Source organism: Rhinatrema bivittatum, chromosome 7, assembly GCF_901001135.1.
Source record: "Rhinatrema bivittatum chromosome 7, aRhiBiv1.1, whole genome shotgun sequence".
Classification (NCBI taxonomy): Eukaryota; Metazoa; Chordata; class Amphibia; order Gymnophiona; family Rhinatrematidae; genus Rhinatrema; species Rhinatrema bivittatum.
This window is the reverse complement of record NC_042621.1, coordinates 105784653-105811799: the sequence shown is the minus strand read 5'-3', so window position 1 is coordinate 105811799 and position 27147 is coordinate 105784653. Positions and strand designations below refer to the sequence as shown.

General features: G+C 45.7%; 1 protein-coding gene across 5 annotated transcripts in view; it reads right to left on the bottom strand.

Moving 5' to 3' along the window:
• Window positions 1-27147, bottom strand: part of WDR59 (WD repeat domain 59) — a 283191-nt gene that overhangs the window by 201728 nt on the left and 54316 nt on the right. For all 5 annotated transcript variants that reach the window (XM_029608874.1, XM_029608875.1, XM_029608876.1 and 2 more), the window contains exons 7-10: window positions 26368-26456; window positions 25432-25548; window positions 17817-17894; window positions 1763-1919 (exon numbers count right to left, since the gene is read on the bottom strand). In XM_029608874.1, coding sequence (XP_029464734.1) covers window positions 1763-1919; window positions 17817-17894; window positions 25432-25548; window positions 26368-26456 — 441 coding nt within the window. The remainder of the gene's footprint in view (window positions 1-1762; window positions 1920-17816; window positions 17895-25431; window positions 25549-26367; window positions 26457-27147) is intronic.

Sequence of the window (27147 nt, the reverse complement as noted above, 5' to 3'; positions counted from 1 at the left end):
CTTCATCAGTCAGACAAGTCCAAACAAGTAGGCTGTACCCATGTTACTCCCAAATACAGCAGAACACTACCACAGCCCCTCGGCAATACTGCCAAAGTGAAGGAGGTCTCCTCTTTATACCGGATATCAAGTGATAATGCTTAGAAAAGGTATGCAACAAAGACCAAATCACTGCATAACAGATCTCTGAAGGAGAAACCAAGCGCAAGTCTGCCCAAAAGGTAGCCTGAGCCATAGTAGGATGAGCTCACACTTGTTTAGGCAAGGGAGCTCCAGAAGCTACAGTAATCACCTCTTAAATCCAAAATGTCACCATAGCCTTAGTGGCTGCATTACCTTTGCAAACTCCGCCATACAGAACAAAAAGATTATCTGATTTCCTGAAGGCTGTAGTTATCTTGAGAAACCTTGAAATAAATTTCCTGAGATCCAAGGCTCGAAGAATACAGTCACCCTCTATATCCATGCCACTTTTGTACGAACAAAAGGAAATTGACTGATTCAGATGGAAATCTGAAACCACTTTCAGTAAAAAGGAGGGAATGGTATGTATCTGGACCATGTACTTCATAATCAACAGGAAGGGCTCTCTGCAAGAGGGTCTTGCAACTCCAAAATCCTCCAAGCGAGAAAATAGTGACCAGGAAGAGAGATGGCAGAGAGAGGACATGGTAGAAGTTTATAAAATCATGAGTGGGGCAGAACGGGTAAATACTGGACGGTTAGTTACCCTTTCAAATAATACTAAAACAAGGGGGACACTCCACAAAACTAACACCCAGCAGATTCAAAACAAATCACAGAAAGTACTTCTTCACTCAGTGCCAGAGGAAGTGATCAAGACGACTAACACAGCGGGGTTTAAGAGAGGTTTGGACAAGTCCCTGGAGGAAAAGCCCATAACACGTTACTAGCCAGGTATACTAAACAAAGCTATTGCCATCCCTGGGAGTGATATAAGAGGAATTAGAAATACTTTATGGGACCTACCGGGTACTTGGAACCTAGAATGGCCACTATCAGAGACAGACAGGATGCTGGGCTCAATGGACCTTAGTCTGACCCAGAACAGCAATTTTATGTTATGTTCTTATTGTGCTACTGCTCCTAAATTTCACATCTATTCTAACTGCACCATACTTCTTCTATATCATACTTTTTGAGTTATCCACACAAAATCTAATGTTTGAGTATTTCCCTCCCCCTCCCAACCAACTTCCTAAATTTTATTCATACAAATTTTTGTACATACAAAATATATCCAGGCAAAAAGGTGTTGATGGAAGTGTTCTATGAGCGGGGCTTAACTTTAGCCAGTGAGCGCATATATTGAATACTCTCCGGGTAACGTTATGGGCATAAATCTGGTCAGAAAACTAGCTATCCGCTTTATCCAGTTATAGTTACATGTGTGACTTTATCTGCGGACGTTCAATGGCAGACTTGTCTGGGTAAGTCCCACCAAATATGCGTGAGGTTACACGCATAACTTATCTGGATACATTTGCTATTCACTGGCTCTGAGTACTGACATCTTATTACATTTTCCAAGATCATATTTCCGATATGACAGACTGAAATTATGAAAATCCAGGTGAGGTATAGGATTTACAATAATATTCTGACATTGCATTTGTTAAGCCCCTCTCCCCTTATATTGCTGAGCATAGCTCAGTGAACAAGTTCTAGTTAAACAGACACAAAGGATCAGGCCTGTCTGTCTCCCAGTAATGTGGTAAAATGGAGCCTGGTCCCTTCCTACCTTCCTTCTGCTTCCGCCACTGGAACTCCAGAACCACATCATCATGTCCCACGAAGGTGTGCACTGGCGTGTTCAGATCAAAGATGTTCCAGAGGAGAAGACTATTCTCCCGCCGCAGCTGGGGTACCATCACTGTCACTAACCCACTGCTGAAAGGCTACAGATAGAAAGGAAGTACAGACAGATTTATGTATAAGGAAGCAATGCACAGAAAAATGACAAAGAACTAGGCCATATAATTTTAAAAAATAATAAATGCAAGCAAGTTTTTAATGCAGGAGTGCTACATATGCTTGAAAAAAATTTTTTTTTTTAACAAAAATTATAAAAAGCATTACATTTTGCAGAATATAAATAGCTAAATAATTACATTGTTGTGATTGGAACAAAAACAAGCCATCCTGCCCATTTACTAACACCAATCAGAAGGCACAAATATTTCTCCGAAAACTGTTGTAGTTCTACAAACGGATACTGCCTGTTAACTTTTCCAATCTGAGGCGCTCTCCGAACTGCTCCCACTAATCAGTTCAGTAGCACTGCAACGACTTGCCAAAGTTCAGAATCAGCACATTATGTCACCTGCTGCTACTAATGTGGAATACATTGCCAGCACAACATTTCTAAGCCCTAGAAGGATGAAACTCAGTTTAACTCGTCTTCATCTTAAAAACTTCTCAGATAACAAGACAACAATGTCCTGCTGGGCAGATCCTCATGCAGATCCTATGAGATCTCACAAGGGGCAGGCCTGGCAGTACTGAATTAGGGAGTATGAAGTTTTGCAGGGTGCTGCCTTTTGGATGAGACATTAAAACGGAGGTCCAGCTTTACACTGCACTCACTGAAGATCCCCCAACACTACTAGATCTTGGGAAGGAGGTTGGCGGTTAATGATTATAGATACACAACAGCCCTGATCACCCAGAAGGTATCAGTGTAAGCCCAATATGAAACCACCAACTCTTTCTAAAAAAAAAATTCTTTGAGATAGCTTTATATTAGTTCTTTTAAGATAACAATATATTGAATTTTGTCAATTTTGGTAAAAAGTTTTAAGAGGGTGTCACATGATTACTGCGGCAGAACTCCACTCATGGGAGTAAGGATGCCCAGTTGTCCTGGCGTTGGTTTTCGTATGCTCTTAGGAAGGCTTTGGAGAGTTTGATTCGTGCACTTGGTTTGCCCATTGCTCTGGGGGTGATAAGCTGAAGTAATGTCCAATGTAATCTCAAACTTCCTGCACAGTCTTTTCCAGAGCAGGCCTTAAACTGTACTCCCCAATCCAAGAGAATATAGAGAGGAAGGCCATACAGACGGAAGATATGCTGGATGAAGATATTGGCCAATTCAGTCGCCAACGGAAGACCAGAGAGAAATGAAATGGGCCATCTTTGAAAAGTGATCCATCACCACCCATATAGTGGTGTTGCCACTTCAGAGGGGAAGGTCAGTGACAAAATCAGTGGTCAGGTGTCCTTAGGGGCCAGGTGTCCTTAGGGTCTGGTAGCAACTGTAACATCCCCCAAGGTCAAGCTCAAGAACTTTTATTCATAGCACTTGTTGGGCAGGACGCTACATATTGCTTCCCATCAGACTTCATTTGAGGTCACTAGTAGTGACGGAAGATTAGTTCCAGGTTTCGGATCACTCCTGGGTGGCCCACCAAACGAGAGTCATGAATTCAGTGAAGAAATTTCTGGCATAACCACTGAGGAATGACGGTTTTCCCAGGTGGCACTGTAACTGCAACAGCAACCATGATTCTTGCGGGATCAATGATATGCTATGGTGGCTCTAGGCAGCCCTCCAGGTCAAAGGAGTACAGTATGAGAGAGCATTTGCCTGTCAATTCTTTTCCACTGGTCGATATCGCAGTTCAAAGTTAAACTGGTTGAAGAACAGTGACCAATGGGTTTGCCGTGGGTTCAAGTCAGTGTGCTTGTGCCAGGTGTTCCAGATTTTTGTGGTCCATGTAAATGGTCACCGTGTGTCTAGCCCCTTCAACAGATGATGCCACTCATCTAAAGCTAGCTTCACGGCTAGCAGCTAGCAATCTCCAATAATGTAATTTCTCTCTACGGGAGTACATTTTTTTTTTTACAGAAATAGGAGCAAGTCACAAGTGTGCCATGGTTGTTATGCTGTAAGAGAATAGCCCCTACCCAGAGGGTGGAAGCATCTAGTCTACCTCCAATAAGAATGGCTTGGAGAGGGTCTGGGTAGTGCAGGCATGAATTATGGGTGAACTCCTCCTTGAGGCATTGAAATGCTTGAATGGCACTGTTGGTCCAATTCTTAGAATCAGACCCCATTTTAGTGAGGGCAGCGAGAGGTACAGCCAGCACAGAGTAGCTATGAATGATTTGTCAGTAATAGTTTGAGAATCCAAGGAAGCACCTTAAAGCCTTGAGGCCCACAGACTGATGCCAATCCAGGATGGTTTTCAATTTGTCCGGGTCCATGCACAGGACTTACCGAGAAATAGTTCCTCCTAATCAAGAGTACATTTTTCCAATTTTGTATACGGGTGATGCTCATGGCCCTGCAACCGGCGGTCGTAAAGCAAAATTGCTTACCTTGTAATAGGTGTTATCCCAGGACAGCAGGATGTAGTCCTCACATATGGGTGACATCAGTAATGGAGCCCTATGTACGGAAAACTTCTGTAAAAGTTTCTATGAAACTTTTGACTGGCACCAGTGTGCCTACTGAGCATGCCCAGCATGCTATGATATTCCCTGCCACAGGGGTCTCCCTTTAGTCTTGGTTTGTAGCAATAGCGTTAGCCAAAAATAAAATAATAAAACGTATCGGACCCAACTCCGCGGGGTGGCGGGTGGGTTTCGTGAGGACTACATCCTGCTGTCCTGGGATAACACCTATTACAAGGTAAGCAATTTTGCTTTATCCCAGGACAAGCAGGATGCTAGTCCTCACATATGGGTGATTAGCAAGCTAGAGGCTGAGTCAATTTGTCATGTAGCAACAGTGAAGTATTGTTGATTGAATGAATCAGCCGAAGATCACAGCAGGTTGGACGTAGAAGGAGTTGGGATTATACTGGAAACAAGTTCTTTAAGACAGATTGTCCATAGGCTGAATCTTGTCTTCCTTCTTTGTCTAGACAGTAGTGAGCTGCAAAAGTGTGAAGAGAACTCCAGGTTGCTGCTTTACAAATGTCCAGAATAGGTACAGAGCGAAGGTGTGCTACTGAGGTTGACATTGCTCTGACTGAATGTGCTTTTACTCGCCCTTGAAGAGTAAGGCCTGCTTTTCCATAACAAAATTGAATGCAATCTGCAAGCCAGTTTGACAGAGTATGCTTACCCACTGCTTTACCTGGTTTGTTTGGATCATAGGATACAAACAGCTGACTGGATTTTCTTTGGGCTGTAGTGCGGTTTAAATAGAAGGATAACGCACGCTTACAGTCCAAAGTGTGTAAGGCTCGTTCACCTTGATGGGAATGAGGCCTAGGAAAGAATGTTGGTAAAACTATGGATTGGTTCAAATGAAATTCCGTGACAACCTTAGGAAGGAACTTTGGATGTGTCCGGAGGACTACCCTGTCATGTAGGAACTTTGTAAAAGGTTCGTATGTGACTAGTGCTTGTAATTCACTGACCCTTCTAGCTGATGTAATGGCTATAAGAAAGACCGTTTTCCAAGTTAGGTACTTAAGGTCACAGGTATTTATGGGTTCAAATGGGGAACGCATGAGCCTAGTTAATACTACGTTTAGGTCCCATTGAATGCTTGGGGAATGAATTGGAGGTTTAATGTGAGTTAGGCCTCTCATGAATTTACTGACGAGAGGCTGTGTGGAGAGAGGCGCATCACCTAGCTTGTTATGATAAGCTGAGATTGCACTTAAGTGTACCCTTACAGATGACGTCTTAAGACCAGAGTCTGAGAGATGGTAAAGGTAATCTAGTAGCGTGGTAGTGGGGCAAGTGAAAGGATCTAAATCTTTCTGAGTGCACCATAAAGTAAACCTTTTCCATTTGTAGGAATAATTCTTTCTAGTGGAAGGTTTACGTGCAGCTATTAGTACCTGAGATATATTAGTTGAAAGGTTGAATGGTTGCAAGATCAAGCTTTCAACATCCATGCTGTCAGGGACAGGGATTGAAGGTTGGGATGGCGCAACTGTCCCTGTTCCTGAGTTATGAGAGTGGGAGCTACTCCCAGGCGAATTGGATCCCTGACTGAGAGATCTAGCAGTGTGGGGAACCATACTTGTCGAGGCCAATATGGGGCTATGAGTATCATGGACCCCTTGTCCTGTTGTAGCTTTACTAATGTTTTGGTTATGAGCGGTATTGGTGGATACGCGTATAACAGGCCTGAGTTCCAATGGCGAGCAAACGCGTCCTTTGGTAAGTTGTTCTGCCGGAAGAGGAAAGAGCAGTAATTGTTCACTTTGTAGTTCAGAGGTGACGCAAAGAGATCTATTGTTGGTTGACCCCAGCGTTGAAATATCTTGGTTGCTATCGCTGGGTCGAGGGACCACTCGTGTGGTTGAAAGTGGCGGCTGAGGCGATCCGCTACTGTGTTGTGGATGCCTGCTAGGTAGGTGGCCCGTAGTAGAATTGAGTGTGCTAGGGCCCAGTCCCATATTTGAGCTGCTTCCTGGCAAAGGAGGTACGAGCCCGTACCACCCTGCTTGTTGATGTACCACATGGCTACTGTGTTGTCCGTTTGGATCAGAACAGTCTTGTGTGAAAGGCAGTCCTTGAACGCATGTAGAGCATAGCGTATAGCTCGAAGCTCCAGGAAGTTTATTTGAAAGGAGGCTTCTTGTTTTGTCCACGTGCCTTGCGTCTTTAAGTGAGCAATGTGCGCACCCCACCCTAAGGTGGATGCATCTGTTGTTAAAGTCACTTGTGGAACTGGTTGCTGAAAAGGCAGGCCTTTGAGCAAGTTGATTACGGATGTCCACCAGAGAAGAGATGATCTTAGATCTGGTGTGATACGAATGGGAGTGGACAATGGTTGAATGGCTTGAATCCATTGAGATTTGAGTGTCCATTGCGGTAGGCGCATGGTCAGTCTGGCCATGGGAGTTACATGAACTGTTGAGGCCATGTGTCCGAGTAGGGTGAGGCACTGATGAGCTGTAACTCGAGATTGATTGCGAACTGATTGTGCTAAGAGGACGAGTGCCTGAGCACGGTCTCTTGGAAGAAAAGCTTTTGCTGTGATAGTATTGAGATCTGCACCTATGAACTGTAACTGGTGAGATGGTGTGAGATGGGATTTCTCGTAGTTGATGAGAAACCCCAAGGAGTGAAGTAACTGCATTGTGAGATGGAGAGAAGTGAGAGCACCGTTTTGTGTTTGACTTCTGATTAGCCAATCGTCCAAGTAGGGAAACACATGTACTCTTTGCTTGTGAAGATGTGCCACCGCTACTGCAAGACACTTTGTGAACACTCGAGGTGCTGAGGCTAGGCCGAAAGGCAGTACTCGATATTGGAAGTGCTGACCTTCCACCAGAAATCGCAGGTACTGTCGATGAGGAGGAAAAATGGGAATGTGAGCATAAGCGTCTTGAAGATCCAGAGAGCAGAGCCAATCTCCTTTTTGAAGAAGAGGTAGCATGGTGCCTAATGACACCATCCTGAATTTTTCTTTCTTTAGAAATTTGTTGAGATTTCTGAGATCTAGGATTGGGCGTAGGCCCCCGGTTTTCTTTGGAATGAGGAAATATCGGGAGTAGAATCCTCTGCCCCACTGAGGCCTGGGAACTTTTTCTATGGCCTTGGCAGTCAGTAGGGTGGATAATTCTACTTGTAGAATTGTGTAATGATAAGACACTGTCCAAGATGGGATAGGAGGATTGTCGTTTGGTACAGTGAGGAAATCCAAGTGGTACCCTTGAGATACAATTGAGAGTACCCATTGATCTGTCGTGATGGAGTTCCAATTTTGATGGAAATGAGAAATTCGGCCTCCGACAGGTAATTGTGGGCAAGGATTTTTGGAATGACTCATGCTCTCTGGTTGGATTTCAAAATCCAGACGTGGACGCTGCAGGTGGAGGCTGTTGAGGTCTGGCAGGTCTCTGGCGAGGTTGTGACCTTTGAGTAGGCCTTTGCTGTCTGGGTCTGGCTGCTGGGGGATAATACCGCCGAGGGCGGTAATATGGTTTCCTTGGTTCTCTTCTTGGAAGCCTCCTAGAAGGTTGGTGTACTTCTTGCGGCAGCTGAGATAGTTGTTTAAGGGTCTCAGTGTGATCCTTAATTGTCGCCACCGCCTCTTTAACTTTATCCCCAAAGAGGTTTTCTCCAAGGCAAGGCAAGTCTGCCAAGCGCTCTTGTACCTCTGGTCTCAGCTCCGATGATTTCAACCAGGCCCATCTTCTGGCTGTGATTCCTGACGCTGACAGTCGGGAGGCTGTTTCAAAGGAATCATATGTTGCTCGAACCTCGTGTTTACCCGCCTCCAGGCCTTTGTGCACGAGTTTTAGTAATCCGTCCTGAAACTGGTCAGGTAACTGGTGTGACAGTGTTTCTACCTGTTTCCACAGGTCTCGCTGGTACTGATTCATAAAGAGCTGGTAAGAATTTATTCTAGATACCAGCATGGCAGCTTGGAATATTTTTCTTCCTAGATTGTCCAGGAACCGGTTATCCTTACCAGGAGGTGTAGAGGCATGCTGTTTTAACCTCTTGGCCTTCTTTTGGGCCGACTCGACCACCACTGACTGATGCGGTAATTGTGTTTTTTGAAACCCTGGGATGGGCTGTACCAGATAAGTGGCATCAGCACGCTTATTGACCGCTGCCACAGACCCAGGGTGCTCCCACATTCTGTACATCAATTCTTGTAGGACCTCATGGACTGGAATGGCAAGAATTTCCTTAGGAGGATCTACGAATTGGAGAACTTCCAAAGTTTTTTGTCTGCTGTCTATCTCTGAAAGGAGGGAGAAGGGAATTGTTTCAGACATTTCCTTTATAAAATTCGAGAAGGAAAGATCCTCCGGTGGTGATTTTCTTCTATCCTCTGGTGGTGAGGGCTCAGAGAGGATATCTTCCCCTGATGAATATTCTGAGTCACTAGAGTCCAGAGGATGTTCTATAGGCCTAGAAGGCTTAAAAGGAGTGTCAGAGAGTGGTATTTGTGGCCTGATGGGTGGTATGACACCTGAGGGGCCTGGTAACGGTTCCTGATGGAGATCAGAACCTGGATGTTGAGGTGCAGAGGAAAGAGTGTATATAAGTGAGTCCAATTTTTCCATCAGAGGTTGAAAAATGGACGTATCATGAGATGGTACCGGCTGTGCCATCGAGGTCGATGGCCGCATTGGCATCGATGGAATCTGGGGCATCGACATCAAAGGTACCGCTGGTTGCGCCCTGGATGGTACCAGTCCTGGAACCGACGGCATCGTTGATTGTGATTTCCTCGGCATCGGCATCGCGTGTACTGGCGATGGAATCGGCGATGGTATGAAGGCCGGTGTCGATGGCAGGAGAGGAGTAGTCGGTCGTGGCATCGCTTCCACAAAGGCATCCTGAACCGCTTGGCGTATATAAACGTCAAGTTCCGCCCGCATGGATGGTGTGAACAGAGCACCCATGGGGGGAGGCGGTGGTGGCGACATCAGTACAACCTCAGAGCCCTGAGGAGGTACGGTTCCTTCCGCCGGAATCGGCGAGGATCGCCTTGTCGATGGCTCGGAAGCCTTACCTTTGAGCCGGGGTTTCTTGGACGGTGCCCCGTCATCTGTCGATGGCTCACCGGCTATCGGGGTAGGTGATGCCGTATGCGGCCTACGATGCCGATGGTGATGTTTGTCTTTTTCGCGGGCTTTCTCACTGCCCGATGTTGAGGCCTTGGACGATGGTGAGGGGGAGGAAAATGGAGCGTCTCCCGACTCACCTGAGTGACGTTTTTTCAATACTACTTTTCTAATCGATCCAGCCGGAGACGATTGTTTGGAAGTAGATGGAGCAGTAACTAGTTGAATCTTGAATAGCTGCTCCATTTTGTCCAGCCGTAGACGTCGACCTTTCGAGGTCATCGTAGCGCATAAGGGACAATTTTTCACCTCATGACCCTCACCAAGGCAAAGTACACAGTCCTGGTGTGGGTCTGTGATAGACATATTTCTCGCGCATTTTGGGCATTTTTTAAAACCTGTAGCCATTTTGTGGCCGGACAGCCGTCGACGGCCTAAGACTCAGGTAAAAATGTTTTTAACCAAAAAACGGAACGGAACCGCGAGAACGGTAAAAACTCACCGCGATGACTAAACTAAGGGAGACCCTTTGCGGTTGAAGTTTTTTGAAAGTTTTCCGTGAGGAAAATTGTGGAGAATCCCACAGGACTCCAAATAACCGCGAGGCTAACTGCTTCGCGGAAAAAAGAAGACTAAAGGGAGACCCCTGTGGCAGGGAATATCATAGCATGCTGGGCATGCTCAGTAGGCACACTGGTGCCAGTCAAAAGTTTCATAGAAACTTTTACAGAAGTTTTCCGTACATAGGGCTCCATTACTGATGTCACCCATATGTGAGGACTAGCATCCTGCTTGTCCTGGGATAACACATCTTAGCCAAAAATAATAGAAAAAGCGAAAATAAAAAAAAAAGCCAGAGTCAGTAAATAAGCTAAAATAAATGTTTTCCAGGATAGGAGCCATTTCAGAAGACTACACAGCCTAAACACTGACTTAAGCACTGCTGGGATATGGTACCCTAACATCTCCATGATTAGAGTCAGGCTCACTCTTAAGTCTCCTCTAAAGAGCAGAAAAGTTGTTCAGGTTTTCTTCTTTTCTCTCAATACATAGCAGCGTTCCACACGAACTGATCTGATTTCAGCAAGTCTAAGTCTCTCGTTGTTCCCAGCCCAACTCTAGACAGAGGCTCAGTTCCCTTTCCCCAAACAGTGCCATAGCAATGTGCTGTAATCCTTTACTACTGGGACCATTTGTTATGGAAAGAAAGTAACTGAAACCCATTTCAACAAAGGCTTCTCTGATGAGATTACCTTCCAAGATGTCAACCAATGCAGTGTTTTTCGTACCACAAAAAAAAAAAAAAATGCTCTAAGAACTGAACCATGACCACCAACTCACGTCACAAAAGCCACCAAACAGCTTTCAGGCGGTAACCATTTTCAGTCAGCATCAGCCTGACCTCAATTTGAAGAGGTAACGTAGCAGCAAATGTTTGTAAAGATATTTCAAACGGTTAAATATTCTGAGCACTTCCTAGTTCTCGATTCTGATGCAGGTACAGTGTTATTAACAAGCATTAGGGGCATTACCTATCCAGTCTCAATCCAGTGCCTCCCGTTTCATATTCTAAACTTTTACATAGGCAGTGAGAACTGTGGGGGGAACGAGCAATAAAAACTAGGTATGTTAAAGCAAGGACTGGGTCCCATCCAGTTTCTTCTCTTCTTCCGGCTTAACCACTTAGACTAACAAGAGGTAGTACAGCACAGCTGACAGAGTTGGAGAGGAGAACCTGGTCCTTGTGTGTCTGGCCTTCTTCATGCAGGACCATGTTGGGGGCCCATGTAAACTCATAATAAACCTGCAATATCTTTGACACATCTGTGAACCTACAAATAAACATCTCTTAAAAATAAAGACATTGGACAATCTGAGATTTCACTGCCCCATCGTTTGTTGTTTCTGAAAATTATATGGTTGGGGCAACCACCTTTTTCTTTGTGCATTAAAAAACAAACAAAAAAAAAAAGTAATATTAGTCATCTCTTCAGAGGTTCACAATAATAAAATTCTGATGCACGGATGCATATAGATTGGCATTATGCTAACTGATCTGTTTTGCTGGCTAAGAGATCAAAGATGACAGTGAAAATGAACTCCACCGAGCACATAAAATTCCAAAGATGTTCTTTACATTAAGCGTGCTCATGCACATGTGCGCACGGGTGGTGCTGCTGCACCTGTTTCTAGTTGCTGGTAGAGTTTGTCAGTGAGTTGCTACCATTTGTCCAGTCTCTGGAGAAGTTAGAATTGGCAGGAACCAACTGCATCTCCTACCTGCCTATTTGCCCCTTTCACTGAAGGTCTGCAACCAAGGGTCCACAGGGAGAGGAAGCTACAGGATACAAGGGCTCTGGGGCAGAGGGTGGGGCAGCACGACTGCTGCCACTTGCAGCAGGAAGACGTGCGGGGCGGGTCCACAAACTGGAGCTGGTGCAGCACTGCGAGAGCTTCGTGGCACCAGCTGCAAGTACAGACCCCTCTACCACCTCACCAAGCAGCCCTCTTCCTCTCTCCCCCCCTCCTTATCCACACCCCAATTTCACTAAGGTATAGTCCTTGTTCCCTCCACCACCACAGAAAATCTCTTCCTCATTCTCCTCTGTTCCTTCCCAAAAACATCTGCCCAGCCCTGATCAGGGTCAGAGGCTCTGCTGCCTCCTGTTGAGTCTGACAGTACACATACTTATGGTGCCCGATGCGTATGCTGCTGAAAAACACCACAGCCAGACATGGTCAGGAACGTAAGGCATTACTCAGCATACATACCATAAAGAAAGCAGAGTTGCTTACCTATGACAGGTGTTCTCCTAGGACAGCAGGATGTTAGTCCTCACACATGGGTGACATCATCAGATGGAGCCTGGTATGGAAAACTTCTGTCAAAGTTTCTAGAACTTTGACTATGCAGGGTCCCTCTTTACTCTCATAACATAGAATTACGAAAAAAATAAAACAAACATACATAAATGAAACCCAACTCTGCGGGGTGGCAGGCGAGTTTCATGAGGACTAACATTCTGCTGTCCTGTTATAGGTAAGCAACTCTGCTTTCTCCTGAGACAAGCAGGATGATCGTCCTCACACATGGGTGAATCCCTTGGTACAGGCTGTCACGGAGAACAAAAGGACCAACAGATGCCTAACCAAGTGCCAACAGGCACAACAACAGTGGTGCTGTTGGTAATAGAAGGAGGCAGTCTGAACCTGAAAAAAGAAGGGCAGTGGGCAGAAAAAGTTGGGTTTAGAGCTGAAAGAGTTTCCAGAGGATGGACTGGCTGAATCTACTGTCACGTCAACCATCCCTATCCAGACAATAGTGAGAGGCGAACGTGTGGAGGGAACTCCACGTCACAGCCTTGCAAATCTCCTCCATAGGAACTGCCTGCAAGTGGGCCACCAAAGTCACCATGGCTCTGACGGAATGAGCCTTGACATGACCCCCAAGCTGCAGTCCCACCTGTGCATAACAGAAAGATATGCAATCTGCTACCCAACTGGACAGTATCTGCTTATCAACAGCAACTCCCAATCTATTCTTGTCAAAAGAGATGAAGAGTTGTGTGGATTGCCTATGATCTTCTGTCCACTCTAGATAGAAGGCTAAAGCCCTCTTGCAATCCAGACTGTGCAAGGCCTGCTCGCCTTGGTGTGAGGCTTGGTGTGAGTGAGGCTTGTGACCACCTCCGCAGAAGAGTATCCATGCTTCAGCAAGCAAGCCCTCTCAAGAGCCATAAAGTAAGACAAAATTGAGTTGAATCTTCATGAAGAATAGGTCCCTGCCACAACAGATTCCTGTGCGCCAGCAGTCGAGGGGGGGAGGGGGGAGTCCACCAGGAGCTGCCGCAGATCTGCATATCATAGTCTCATGGGCCAACCTGGTGCCACCAAAAGCACCATCCCTCTGTGATGCTTGACTCTCCAAATCATTCTGCCTAACATGGGCCATGGAGGAAAGGCATACATCAACCTGTCTTCCGGCCATTCCTGCATGAACGCACTGATGCCCAATGACTTTGGATCTCTCTTGCGACTGAAGAATCTAAGAACCTTCGCATTGCGAGAAGTCGCCAGCAAGTCTAGAAATGGAAGGCCCCAGCGATCTACTATCAGCTGAAATGCCTCATCTGACAATACCTATTTCTCCTGGTTCCAGACTCTCCCTGCTGAAAAAGTCCACTTTCACATTGTCTTTTCCTGCTATGTGCAAGTCTGAGATTATCAGAAGATGCACTTCCACCCATTCCATAAGATATCTAACTCCTGCAACACTTGCTGGCTCTTGGTTCCTCCCTGCCGACTGATGTAAACCGATGTGATATGACATGTCATGAACGTCAGTATAGAAAAAGGAATAAATAAATAAATAAATTATCCAACATTATCCGGACCGTTCAATCCTGCAATCTTCCTCCTAACTGCATACATACCAATCAGACCGCCCTGGCTGCCAGTCGATTGATGTTCCAGAGAGACTCTCCTTCACTCCAGCACCATTGCACTATGAGCTCCTGACAGTGAGCTCCCCAACTATGGAGGCTCGCATCTGTTTTGAGTACTAGCCAGTCCGGTGATGTTAGGGAAACTCCCTTCCTTAGATGATCCGCTTGTAGCCACCACTGCGGTCTGGAGGAGACTTCCACTGGCAGGTGGAGCTGAATCGAGTAGTCCTCAGACTAAGGATTCCACCAAGACAGCAGGGAGCACTGGAGAGGACGCGTATGCATCCTTGCCCATGGCACCACTTTCAGGGTTGCCACCATTAAACCAAGCACTTGAAGAGCTCCTGCAACAGGGAGATTACCTTGCAGGTCACAAACAGCTCTCTTCCAGAGGCTTGGCACGAATCAGCCAATCATCCAGATATGGGTGCACTAGGCTGTGCATCCTCTCAACTCTGCTGCAACCACCACCATTTCTTTAGAAAAGGTTCTGGGAGTGGTGCCCGAAATTGATAATGGCGTCCCAATATTGTGAATCGCAGAAAACGCTGGTGCTCTAGTCGGATGGGAATATGAAGATACACCTTGGACAGGTCCAGGGAGGTCAGAAATTCCAACTGCATTGGCAATTATCACTGAGCGCAATGTTTCCATGTAAATGACAGTAGAACCATTTGAGGTGCAGGATGGGACGAAACAGATGGAATGAAACAGATGGAATATTGACCTGTAGTTTCTTGAGATGTGGGCACTGGAACCATAGCCCTCAGTCTGAGGAGCCTTGATAATGAACACTCCGCAGCCTGCTCTTTCTGTGGAAGGGAGACACCATGAACCTGTCCTGAGGAACACTGCGAAACTCCAGCGCATATCCTTCTTGTATCACCTTCAGGACCCACTGATCTGTTGTGATTTCGACCCACCTCTGATAAAAGAGAGGCGTCCCTTTATCTACTGTTCCCAGGGGTGGGTCAGCATGCCTTCACTGGGGGGCTCGGGAGATTCTACTACCTGACCCCTACTACCGCGCCCCATCTGGGCTGAAAGGACTGAGATCTACCGAAAGGCTGAGACCTCTGAAAATTCACTCCTCTGTAGGATCGAAGACGCTTGGATCCCCTAGCACGACCTCTCATGCTGAAGGAGTGTGGCATCTGCTTCTTATCCTCCGGCAACCAAGGAACCGGTGATTCACCTCACTTATTGACTAATTTCTCCAATTCGCTTCCAAACAAGAATGAGCCGTCAAAGGGCAATTTCGTAAGGCTAGCCTTGGAGGTTGCATCGGCCGACCAATTTCTTAGCCATAGCTGATGCCTGGCTGCTATTATCGAAGCCACCCCTCTGGCTGAGGTGCAGACCAAATCGCAGCCTGCATCTGCCAAAAAGATGGCTGCTGGCTCCATAACTGCCCTGGAATTCACTCCAGGGTCATCGACCTCTGAGAGAAAAGTAAACAAGAGCGAGCCACCAGAGAACACAAGAAGCTATCTGCAAAGTCATTGCCACTGCTTCAAATACTTGTTTAAGGATGGGCTCAAATCTCCTTTCATGTACATCCTTCAAGGCCGCTCCTCCCTCCACGGAGATAGTCAGTCATTTGGAGACTACACAGACAAGTGCGTCCACCTTTGGAAAACGCAAACGTTCTCTCACCACTAGATCCAAAACTCAACCCCATTTGAAATTTGCCTCTGGAGCGCCACACTCAAGATCAATCAATTCTTGAATGGCCTCCATCAGAGGGAAAAAACAAGAGGCTTCATGCAAGGAAACCAAATTGGGATTTTTCTTTGGCTCAGAATTGGAATCCACCCCAGGGACTCCCAGCAGTTCAAAATCTGGGAAATCAGAGCTGGCAGCTCATCTCTATGAAAGAACCGCAACATAGTCCAATATGTTTCCAGTCCCGAGGAATTTCCCCATCCTCCAGGGAGTCATGATTGGCCTCTTCATCTGTGCCATCCAGATCCTCATCAGGAAGGCCTACTGCTGACCTAGAGGTATTTTGATGCTTAACAGCAGTACCGGGATGCAGCTCTGCCCTGGCAGGATTGGACTGGGCTGAGGACTGCACCTGAGGAAAGTATTGCAATCCTTGAAAAATTCTACCCAAGAAAAGGCAGAAGGATCCATGCCTTCCTGACATGTCTTTACTCAGTCCCCCATCAGGCTGGGAAGAACCAGGCTTAGTAAAATCAGAGGAAGATAATTATCCCTGAGCCTCCAAACAGTGCTGACACAAGTTAGAGGGCACACCAGGCTGAGATGCCAAATATGACAGCGCATAGGAAAAAGCGCTTAGGTTTCTTAGTTATAGGCGCATAAGCCATAATCAAGCAAGAAAGTGAAGAAAAAGGAAAAGGAGGGGAAGCCTGATTCCCCTACTCGCATCTGCTGGAGTCAGAAGATACTGAACTCCTGCAGAGGGGGTAGTAGTATATATGGATACACCCCCTCAAAGCTTGTGCTGACTCCATCTGCTGGATTGGGGACATAACCCACTGTCTGGACTGATCCAGGTACGTACAGGGAATGTAAGATCCAAAACTTAGGCATCCCAAGACTAGGCTAGGCATCCCAAACTTAAGCGCACAACCAACACGCCCAATTTATGCGCACAGGTAAGCATGTGAACTCAGATGCCGCTATAAACCTGGATGTCTAAACTGATGCCTGATCCTGAAGAGGGCAGCCTAACATGCAGGCAAAAGCGCGCAAAAAGACTGCTGTGGCCTACCCACAAGGTGCACAAGAAAAAGCCTTACAGTGAGGCCTAGCCGATAGAGGCTGCTCAACCCACCAGGCTGCCCATGTTCCTTTAACCTCCCTTGGGTCAGGACGAACATCAAAATGGCACACTAAGCAGGGAGACCGGGGAAGGAGGAAGTCCTACACAAAACCCTCCTTACCTGTTTCTGTATTTATTGATTTATTTTTTAAGTCTTATCTGAGCTCGGCTCTTCCTGGCTGAGTACAGAGATGGTTTCTGGCTACGAAACTATGGTTTCTCCTTCCAAAACCTAAAACAATCCCCAGTAGGGAGATGCATGTCACCATCTGCTGGAGACGGAGAATACTGGCAGGCTGATGTCACTGCAGTATATATATACTGTCGTCATTGCTGCACTCAGCTTCCTGCACCCACTGCCTTTCAGCTGTTGAAACAGCTAAGTCCATGCCGGCTTAAAAAATAGCTACTGGACCAAGGCACTCATCTCAGAGACCACATAAATCGCCTCAGGAATTCTCAGCTGGGGGAGGGATCATTTAGTATTACCATAGAAGAGCAGGGCAAATTAATTGTCCTTTTATTTCTCCTTCTAAAATCTAAAACAATCCCCAGTAGGGAGATGCATGTCACCATCTGCTGGAGACGGAGAATACTGGCAGGCTGATGTTACTGCAGTATATATATACTGTGACATCAGCTTTGCTCCGTCTCCATCTGCTGGTAGAGGTGCATAACCCACTTGTTCTAAATTCATCTGTCTGGGTTCTAGGAAAACAGATGTCTGTGGTACTTTTAAACTTGCATGTGTAACTTTCCAATTATGCGCAATTGAAAAACACCAGATACTGACAAATGGTCTGAAATGTAAGGTGTTCCATGGTACACTTACCATAGAGAATACTTAAAAATGATTGATTCAGTACACCTTTCAAACTCTTGAGCAGTAACAGTACCTGATGTCAAGCCTTCAACCTTAACTAATGACCATGGGCACATTTTTATATCTGTGTTATCACATGTGTATTTTCCCATAAGTCTGTAACAGTACTTATAATGCTAATTGGTCAGTAAATGCCAAGATACAATGATCCTCAATGAAGATATTCTGAACTTTATACTTACAGTATATCTGGCCTTCCATACTGGAACCTGACAGGGCAGGATATTCAAGTACTTCCGAGACTGGCGGTAATCCCAAAACTAAAGAGAAAGAAATACAATAGAAGGAACAGATTAAAAATAGAGAGAAAATGAACAACTTACTGCGCATATGACAAAGCTAAAGATACTAAAATCAAGTGCATACTTTCACTGGGCTCTGGAGGTAGAAATATAGGAAAATTGGTTCTTACTTGCTAATTTTCGTTCCTGCAGTACAATAGATTAGTCCAGACTCTGGGTTTATGCCTCCCTACCAGCAGATGGAAAGTTTTACTGACACTGCTTCATATACCCTGGTGCCATCTGCAGTTCCTCAGTATTGACCTGTACCCAAGCTCAAACAATATGTAAAAACATCAACCAACTTAACAAATATAGAAAAAACGTTTCCAGTAAGTCTGTATTCCATGCCATGAAAAAACTGTATTCTCTAACAATAAACTACAGCTGAGCAGATGACTCTCCACCTCCACAGACCAGACAGGTTCTGGACTGATCAAGGGTACAACAAGATCGAAAATTAGCAAGTAAGAACCAATTTTCCTTTCCCTGTACGTACCCAGATCGGTCCAATCTCCTGGGATGTACCAAAGCTCCCTACTCAGGGTGGGACCTGGAGAGTCCCACTCGCAAGACACTCTCGCCAAACGACCGAAACTCTGGATCCCCCACATCCAGGTGATAATGCCTTGTAAAGGTATGCATCGACTTCCAAGTCACTGCTCTATAAAATTCCTGTAGCGAAAACAACTGAGCCTCTGCCCACAAGGCCACTTGAGAACGCGTTGAGTGTGCCCTCAAACCTTCAAGCACCTGATACCCCTTGAGAATGTATGTCGACCCTATAGCCTCCTTGAGCCACCTTGCAATGGTAGCCTTTGAAGTCTGTGTAACTTTCTTCGAACCGCTCCATAAAACAAAAAGATGGTCAGACTTCCTAAAATCATTTGTTTCTTTGAGATTTCTTATCAAAGACCTGCAGACATCCAAAAGTTTAAGTTCCTGCACATGAGACACAGAAGAATCCAACTCCAGAAAGGCCAGAAGCTCCACCATCTGATTCACATGAAATGCCGATACCACCTTTGGTAAAAAAAAAAAAAAAAAAAAAAGAGGGTACTGTCTGCAAGGACACTCCTGAGTCCAAAATCTGTAGGAACAGATCATGGCAAGACAAAGTATGCAACTTAGAGATTCTCCTAGCTGAACAAATGGCCACTAGAAAAACAACCTTTAGGGTCAAATCCTTAAGCATCGCTCTCTGAAGAGGTTCAAAAAGCACCTCACATAAACCTCCGAGAACAAGATTAAGATTCCAGAATTAAGAAAAATCCCCATGAAGAAATCTAACTACATCAGGTTGATAAGACAGCATGCAACCTTCTAAGTCAACTGATAAGTTGACTAGATCCGCGAACCACAGCCAATGTGGCCGCTCCTGGGCTACTAATACCACTTCGTCTGGGTATCTCTTTATTCAATGCAACACCTTGCCTACCAGAGGCCAAGGGGGAAATACATAAAGCAGAACCTCCTGAGACCAGGAAAGCACCAGAGCGTCTACGCCCTCGGCCCCGTGCTCTCGTCTTCGACTGTAAAATCGAGCCGCCTTTGCATTGAAATGAATCCACATGGGGGCAGCCCCACCTCTCGTGGTTGAGCTGCATCGTTGTCTTGGACAGCTCCCACTCCCCCGGATCTAGTAAACTGCAATGTAGAAAATCCGCTTGAACATTTTCGACCCATGTGATGTGTGATGCCACTATCCGCTCCAAGTGTTGCTCTGTCCAAAGGATTAGCTCCTGAGCCTTCTGGGCCATCGCTCGACTCTTGGTTCCTCCTTGCTGATTGATGTAGGCTACGGCCGTCACATATTATGGCAAGACCCTCACCAACCAGCCTCAAATCAAAGGCAAAAATGCAAGTAATGCTAACCAAATTGCTCTGGTCTCTAATCGATTGATAGACCAAGAGGCTTCTTCTGTGGACCAAGTGCCCTGGACCGACTGCCGCTGACATACTGCTCCCCTTCCAGAGAGACTGGCATTGGTAGTAAGAATTATCCAGTCCAGGACCTCCAGATTGACACCAAGAACTAGATTAGACATCAGCAGTCATCAAGTCAGACTGTCCTGTGCAGAACCCTCAAGAGGCAAAGGAAGGTGAAACTCTTCCAAGAGCGGATTCCACTGCACCAACAGCACGCTCTGCAGCGGTCTCATATGCGCAAAGACCCACGGCACTAACTCCAGCGTTGAAGCCATTGAGCCCAGAACCTGCAAATAATCCCAGACTCTGGGTATCGGTAACTCCAATAAGTGCCGGATTTGACTCTGCAACTTGCAAACCCCACTCCTCCTTCAGAAACACCTTGTCTTTCCAAGTGTTGAACTGCACCTCTAAATAGGCAAGGGTCTGAGACAGAACCAGGTGGCTCTTTGCTAAATTCACTACCCATCCTAAAGATTCCAGAATATTTAATCCTTTCTGCACCGAACTATGACAACTATCCTCCATCTTTGCCCTGATGAGCCAGTCATCCAGGTAAGGGTGCACCAGCACTCCCTCGCACCGCAATGGCGCAGCAACCACCATCATTACCTTGGTGTGTGGCGCGTTAGCTAATCCAAAAAGGAAGAGCCTGAAACTGGAAATCCTGCCCCAGCACCATGAACCGCAGAAACTTCTGGTGATCCAGGCAAATGGGAATATGCAGGTATGCCTCCTTCAGATCCAAAGAAGCCAGAAACTCTTCCTTGTGCACTGCTGCAATTACCGACCTCAGGGTCTCTATCCAAAATTTCGGGACCTTTAGTGCCACATTTACCCACTTCAAGTCCAGAACTGGGCGGAAAGTGCCTTCCTTCTTTGGAACAATGAAGTAAATGGAATATCTTCCTTCGCCTCTTTCACCCTGGAGAACTGGAATCACTGCCCCTAACATCTGCAACCAGACTAACATCTCTCGTACCGCCCGTTGCTTTTCCAACAACCTGCAGGGGGAGACTAAAAACAAGTTGCGAATGGACCGAGCAAATTCTAATGCGTAACCATCTCTTACTATGCTGAGGACCTATTGATCTTGAGTGATTTTGGCCCACTCCCCTTAATACTGTGCTAGGTGACCCCCCCTAAACAGGGAATGGCAGAGAGGACCAGCCTCGCCTCATTGTGAGGATTTAGCCCCTGTAGCTCCACCTCCTGTGGAAGCTCCGAAGGGCCTCTGGCCTCCTCAAAAGGATTGACCTCAAGGAGAGAACTGTTTCTGCGAAGCTGGAACTCCTCTCGCAGGACGAGACCTCCTAACATCACGAAAATGTGACTGAATCTGAAAGAACCACCTTGTCCTCCGGCAACTTATGCACCTTATTCTCTCCCAGATCTTTCATTAACAGGTCCTCTCCAAACAAAAGGCGTCCCTTAAAGGGTAGAGACGTCAACTGGGACTTAGAAGACACATCCACCAACCAGTTACACAGCCATAAAAACCGCCTGGCTCACACTGTGGATCCCATAATGCGAGACGAAGTTCTCAAAAATGTATACAAGGCATCCGCAAAGTATGCCACTGTAGCCTCTAAGCACTCAGCTTTATCTGCCTCGGCACCCAGCTTCACCTGCCTGTCCTGGAGTTGCTGCACCAAACACAAACAAGCTCTTTGCATGAAACTGGAGCAGATGGCAGCCCGCAAGCTCAGGGCCAACACCTCAAAAATCCTCTTCAGGTGAATCTTCAGCTTTTAATCCTGCACATCCTTCAAAGCCTCGGAACCCATGACCAGAATAATCGCCTTTTTTGTGACCATCAACACCGCAGCATCCAACTTTGGAACGGCAGACAGCATCAATGTTTGCTCAGGCAAAGGATAAAGCTTCACCATTGCTCTCCCCAATCTCTTTTTTTTTTTTTTTTTAAATCTTTATCATTTTGAATTTACAAATGTTTGAAAAGATTAATACTTATATTATAAATTTCCGTTCATTAAGCAAAATAAGACAAAACGAATTAAACATCTTTCATTTGTACATTCGGAAAAGAGACTTTTCAAGAAGAAAATTAGAGCGTTGTCAAGATAACGTAATCAAATAAGGAGATATTTAAGGAAAATAAATAAAAACACAAAACTTAACAGAGCAATACCAACTGGTATTTATATGACTCCCAAACCTAGGCTACTCATTTGGGGGCAATGGGGAGGAATAACAGGTGATTGGGCATCTACAAACTGTTGTAATTGATCTAACTGATAGAAAATATATATATATGATCCCCTTTCTTAATTTCAAATTGACAAGGATATCGTAGAAAAAAGGTAAAACCTAAAGAGGTGATTTTTTTGCCTTAACACAAGAAATTCTCTCCTCTTTATCCTAGTGACTGGTGCCAAATCAGGATAAATTTTTAAGGATTGTCCATGGAAAGATATGGGAAATTTCTGAAAATATCTTTTCATTAACATATTTATATCTTGTAATGATATAAATGATACAATCAAAGTATTTCTATCTAAGACATTTAAATTAGAATCTTCCAGAAAATTTGTAAGGTTCACAGGTATTGAAATTAGATGCATAAGTTATTTCTCCTGCAATTTGAGGAAAATTTAATATTTATTTAACAGTTTTATATACCGAAGTTCTGGTAACAAAGTTACTAATCATTTCGGTTTACATTACAACAATTAAATTGACAGTATACAGAATAATGTCTTACAATGAACAAGGTGAATTGAAACTTGGAAAAAATAAATAATAACAACTTACAATAAGCAAGGAGAATATAATTTAAATACAAAATATTTTGAGGAACAGTGAGTATATCGCTGGGACTGACTTTGTAGGGACTGATGTCGACAGTCATGAATATTTAAATGTCTAATATGATTTTCCATAGTTTCAAGACGGCGTGAACATGACATCTGTTCCATAACCATTATTACATTTAACTTCTGGAGAGATTTAACACTTTTTCATTTTCCACAACTCTCTCAGTTAACTCCACATTTTGTTGTTGAATATTTTGTACTTGTCCCTGGAAATTTAAAGTAACATGATCAATTTTCTGTTCTAATCTGTTAATAGTATGTCTCAACCCAGTCACCTCCTCCCAAATTGTCTCCAATGTAACCTTTTCCAGCCGAGCTGTACCATGCAGCAGCTGCTGCTCTTCTGTATGTTTATCAGGGGTATGTTCCTCAATCACTCCACCCTTCTTTGAGGAACCTTCTCCCAACAACATAACCTCAGATGTTGTACCCACATGCCCTGTCGCTCCTGCCAAACCATTGGCTGGTGGCTGGGCTACTTCAACCTCAAAGCTGTGTTGGGCCGGAGGCGGTCTATGATTAGGGCTAAGGGACGCTTCTTCTGGGGATACCCCTCGTTCTCCTTCCCGGGGGTGTCCAACAAAGACACCAGCTCCCTCTCCTTCCAGTTGTTTCAAAAAGCGGTCAATTTCAAGTTGTTTTAGGGAAGACAAGGGTTCCGTGGGAAAAACCCTTATTTTTCCCTTTCTTTTTGCAGGCATAATCATCACCAAAATGTAACAAATCAAAACAAACTCTGACACTCTTTGAAAGCTATGCTGCTTAATTCCTTGACCAGTGCTTATCTCTAACAAGAAAATTAATCTTAAGGGAAATTCTGGGCTAAGCCGGGCAGAGCCGCGCTCCCCTTAGGTGTGCGTGGCTTTGGCGATGCGCCGGAGTGGCAATTTTTAAAGAGCTTCCGGCCCCTCCCTCTGACCAACGTCAGGAATCTCAGCACAGACCCAGGTCCCGGCAGGTAAAACCTTTCTTTACTCACAGGAGCTGAAATAAGTTCTCGGATAGCCCGAAGTTCAGAAACAAAACACCGTTGCCCTCTTGCTCTCCCCAATCTTAAGCCGGCATCAGGAACTCCCCTCTCCCAATCCACCAGCTACTTTTCTGACTTATGATAGGGGAAGGTTGTCATGGGACCCCTAAGCCCATCCAGAACCAGGTCTACCCCTTCCATGTCCGAGCCTTCTTAGGGAATCTTCCGCCCAAGCTCCTCTAGGACCTGAGGAATCAAAGGTCCTACCTAATTCCTTCCTACAGAACAACCAGACCATCTTGGGGTCATCTCCCTCAGAACTTGGGACTTCTTCCGGACCATCCCCTGGAACCATGCTGGCCACGTCCAGATCAACCCCCTAGTCCTGCAACATCAACTCCTCCAGATCTCCCTCTGATCCGACTGACTCATCAGAGTCCTCGCCGGCTGAAGCAGGACCTAGTAAATGCTGAATCACGGAAAGCCTATTTTTTGGGGGTCTGCCCAGGTCTAGAACCCAAGCCCTGACCCACAGGAGGTCGAGACTGAGTCCCCAGCCCTGCCTGCTGAGCTAAATAAGCTTCATGTAGAAGCAAGATAAAATCAGTGGAAAAAAGCTGAGGAGCAGCAGGCAACTGATGGGACCCAGCTATAGAAGGCCAGCCACAGACAGATCTAAGACAACTACCTCATCTACCCTCCCTTGCTCCTTTGAGCTCGCCCAGACCGGGAAAAGCCTCAGGGGAAAAGCCCCCTCCCCCCCCCCCTCCGTTGGCAAGGCCAGCACCACATGATAATTCAAAATGACAGAGAGAGACCCCGACCCACTGACGCAGGGACCGCCACCACAGGAGAGCTTGCACACCGCCTATAACATTTAGCCCTCACTGGGCCCTTAGACAGCCCTTCTCCCCCGAAACACAAGCGGCACAGAGTCCCAAGAGGCTCAGGCGCGCCAGCACCATGCACCATAACCTTCGGTGGGAAAAACTCCTGCGCTGAGCCCAGAACTAAGCAAAGCTCAGGAGAGGCAAAAGAAGCCCTTCTCACCTTACTGCCAACCTCAACAGAGCCATCCCTCAGAGCCTCCAGGCCTCCCGCACCTTACCTCAACTCTTCTGGCTCCTGACTCTAACTCCCTTTTTCTTTTCTTTTTTTTTTTTTAAACTTTAATAAACCCGACACAAAATCTCCCTCAGCATAGAACACAGAGCTGTACAGCACTACAGGAGGATCAGCCTGAATCAAAAAGGAGAGGCAAACTGACAAAATCCCAGCTGCCTACAGCCACCTTAGCAGCCTCGTGAAGGGGAGGGATCTGGACCACCAAATTTACGGAGTGAGCATAGAAAAGGGTCACAGACCCCCAGGTCGTCCACCTCAACTAGACAGGGAAGGATCTACCAGGACCCAAAAACCCTCTGGGAGGAAGGCTCACAAAACCAAAGTACTCTCCAGACTGCAGAACTGCAGGTTTTGCACCATCCATCATCTGCTGGAGACAGAGAAATACTGAGGAACTGCAGGTGGCACCAGGGATTATGTAGCAGTGTCAGTAAAACTTTAGTCTCCATCTGCTGGCAGGGATACATAAACCCAGGAGTCTAGATTTATCCGAGTACATACAGGGAACAAAGTTTTGTTCCAATGGAAAACTGCTAGTGTCTTAGCCATTCAGCCATGATAAAAAATCTATACTGGCTAACTTACAGGGCACAGAGACCCTGAACAGTCTATGACAGACTAAAATGCTCTTGAGATCTCAAGCACTATGCTTTACCTTCACTGAATTGTCCTGGCTAGAAGTGGCCAAGACATATTCATTGTCAGGATGCCAATCCAGCCCGTGGATCTTGGAGAGGTGAGCTGCTATGTATTCCACTGCCGTGCTGGGTTTCTGCAACAGGAAAGGAGGATTCAAAACAGAAATCAATAAACAGAAACACCAGTGCTAACAAAAGCCCGTATTTATTAGAGCATGTGTCTCCCCAGAACATGCTTCTTCCTCTAAACAGAAGGGGAACTGGAAAGCTGGATTTTATGCTTTTTAAAGTTTTCTAGTTTTTCTGAGTGCGCTATCTGTGCTCACTTGTGTTCATGTGACAGACCGTTTTCTGACTCTGGGGAAGTCTGTTTCATGGCACTATGGATCAATTTTCTACGGATGGCCTGACCTCATGACAAATCCTGCTTTTCTTAATCTCCTCCTCCAAGATCTCTTAGCTGTTCCTGCTAAGACACTTTTGTGGGTGTGACCGATCTGGTCTTGAAAGTTCATGTATAAAATCTTTGCATAACTCTTGCTGGCGAAATAAAAAGGAATCACTATCTTCTAAGAATCCAGATGTTTCTAGGATGTATATAGATAGTGCAAAATGGGAGCTCTATCAACTTTTGATGACGTTTCCAATTCACCACAACCAAATCTATCACCAGGTCTTATACTCTGAAACATGATCTAGCTAAAGCACCTAATGCCCATCCTATTTCTGAAGGAACAAGAATCTCGCAAAAGCAAGGGTTTACTAGAAACACACTGCAATATCTTGGCTCTCAGTATAGGTGGCAGAGATATTTACTGCTGCTTCTAAAGCCCCCATGCACCAGACCGCAGGTTAATGTCAAAGTAGAGCATTGGTAAGGTGGGGAAATCCAAAATATCTTTTGGAGCAGAAAGTAGGGGGCAGGAAGGAGAAGAGAAAGGGAGGAGACTTACCCGCTTGTCCCATATCCGGACATCGCCATCATGGCTCGTGGCTAAGCAATTTGTATTTTTCTTATTCCATTTCACTTGGGAAGCTCCAGCTACATAGTGATGGGGAAAAGAGTAACAGGTTTTTTTTCTATTTATCAAAATCAGCCAGGATAAAATACATACGGCACTGTCCAACCCGCTGTCCCACAGACCACTTTGTGATGAGAACACTGCAGCACCCTGGGCTGGTGATCCCATGAAGGGAAGGTGACGCCTGCTGAACTGCTTATCTGCAGCAATTGTGAAGACCCTAAGGGGAAGATTTCCTGCTCTCCATGCCAAGCGGTCACTGTAGAACTTGAGCTGAGTTTAGAAAAAGTTAGGCAGAAATTAAACAGAAGGATCCTGAAAAGGAAAGCCACCGCATATACTCCCTCCTGCATGCCAACTAGACAAGAATAGGCAACCACATCACCACTGCTAAGCTGTCGTTTCAAAAGAGTTATGGGAAGAAGTGGGCAGTGATACCCACCGAAATGAGGCAGGCGATGACCTTGGAGTGTATGAATAGTCACTCTGCTCTCCACTGCCCCAGTACCAACTTATTTTGTAAACCTTGAGTAGAGGTTTCAAAAATCCAAATCCAGCAAACTACTTCTCATGAGAAAAGGACAGGCCTCAGGACAACTTGATAACAAGCGATAAAGTACTACAAATATCCCAAGATTAAAGGAATGGATTAAGATTTCAAGGGAAGGAATCCTATTATATCCATGGATGGAGGACAGAGATTAGTGGCTA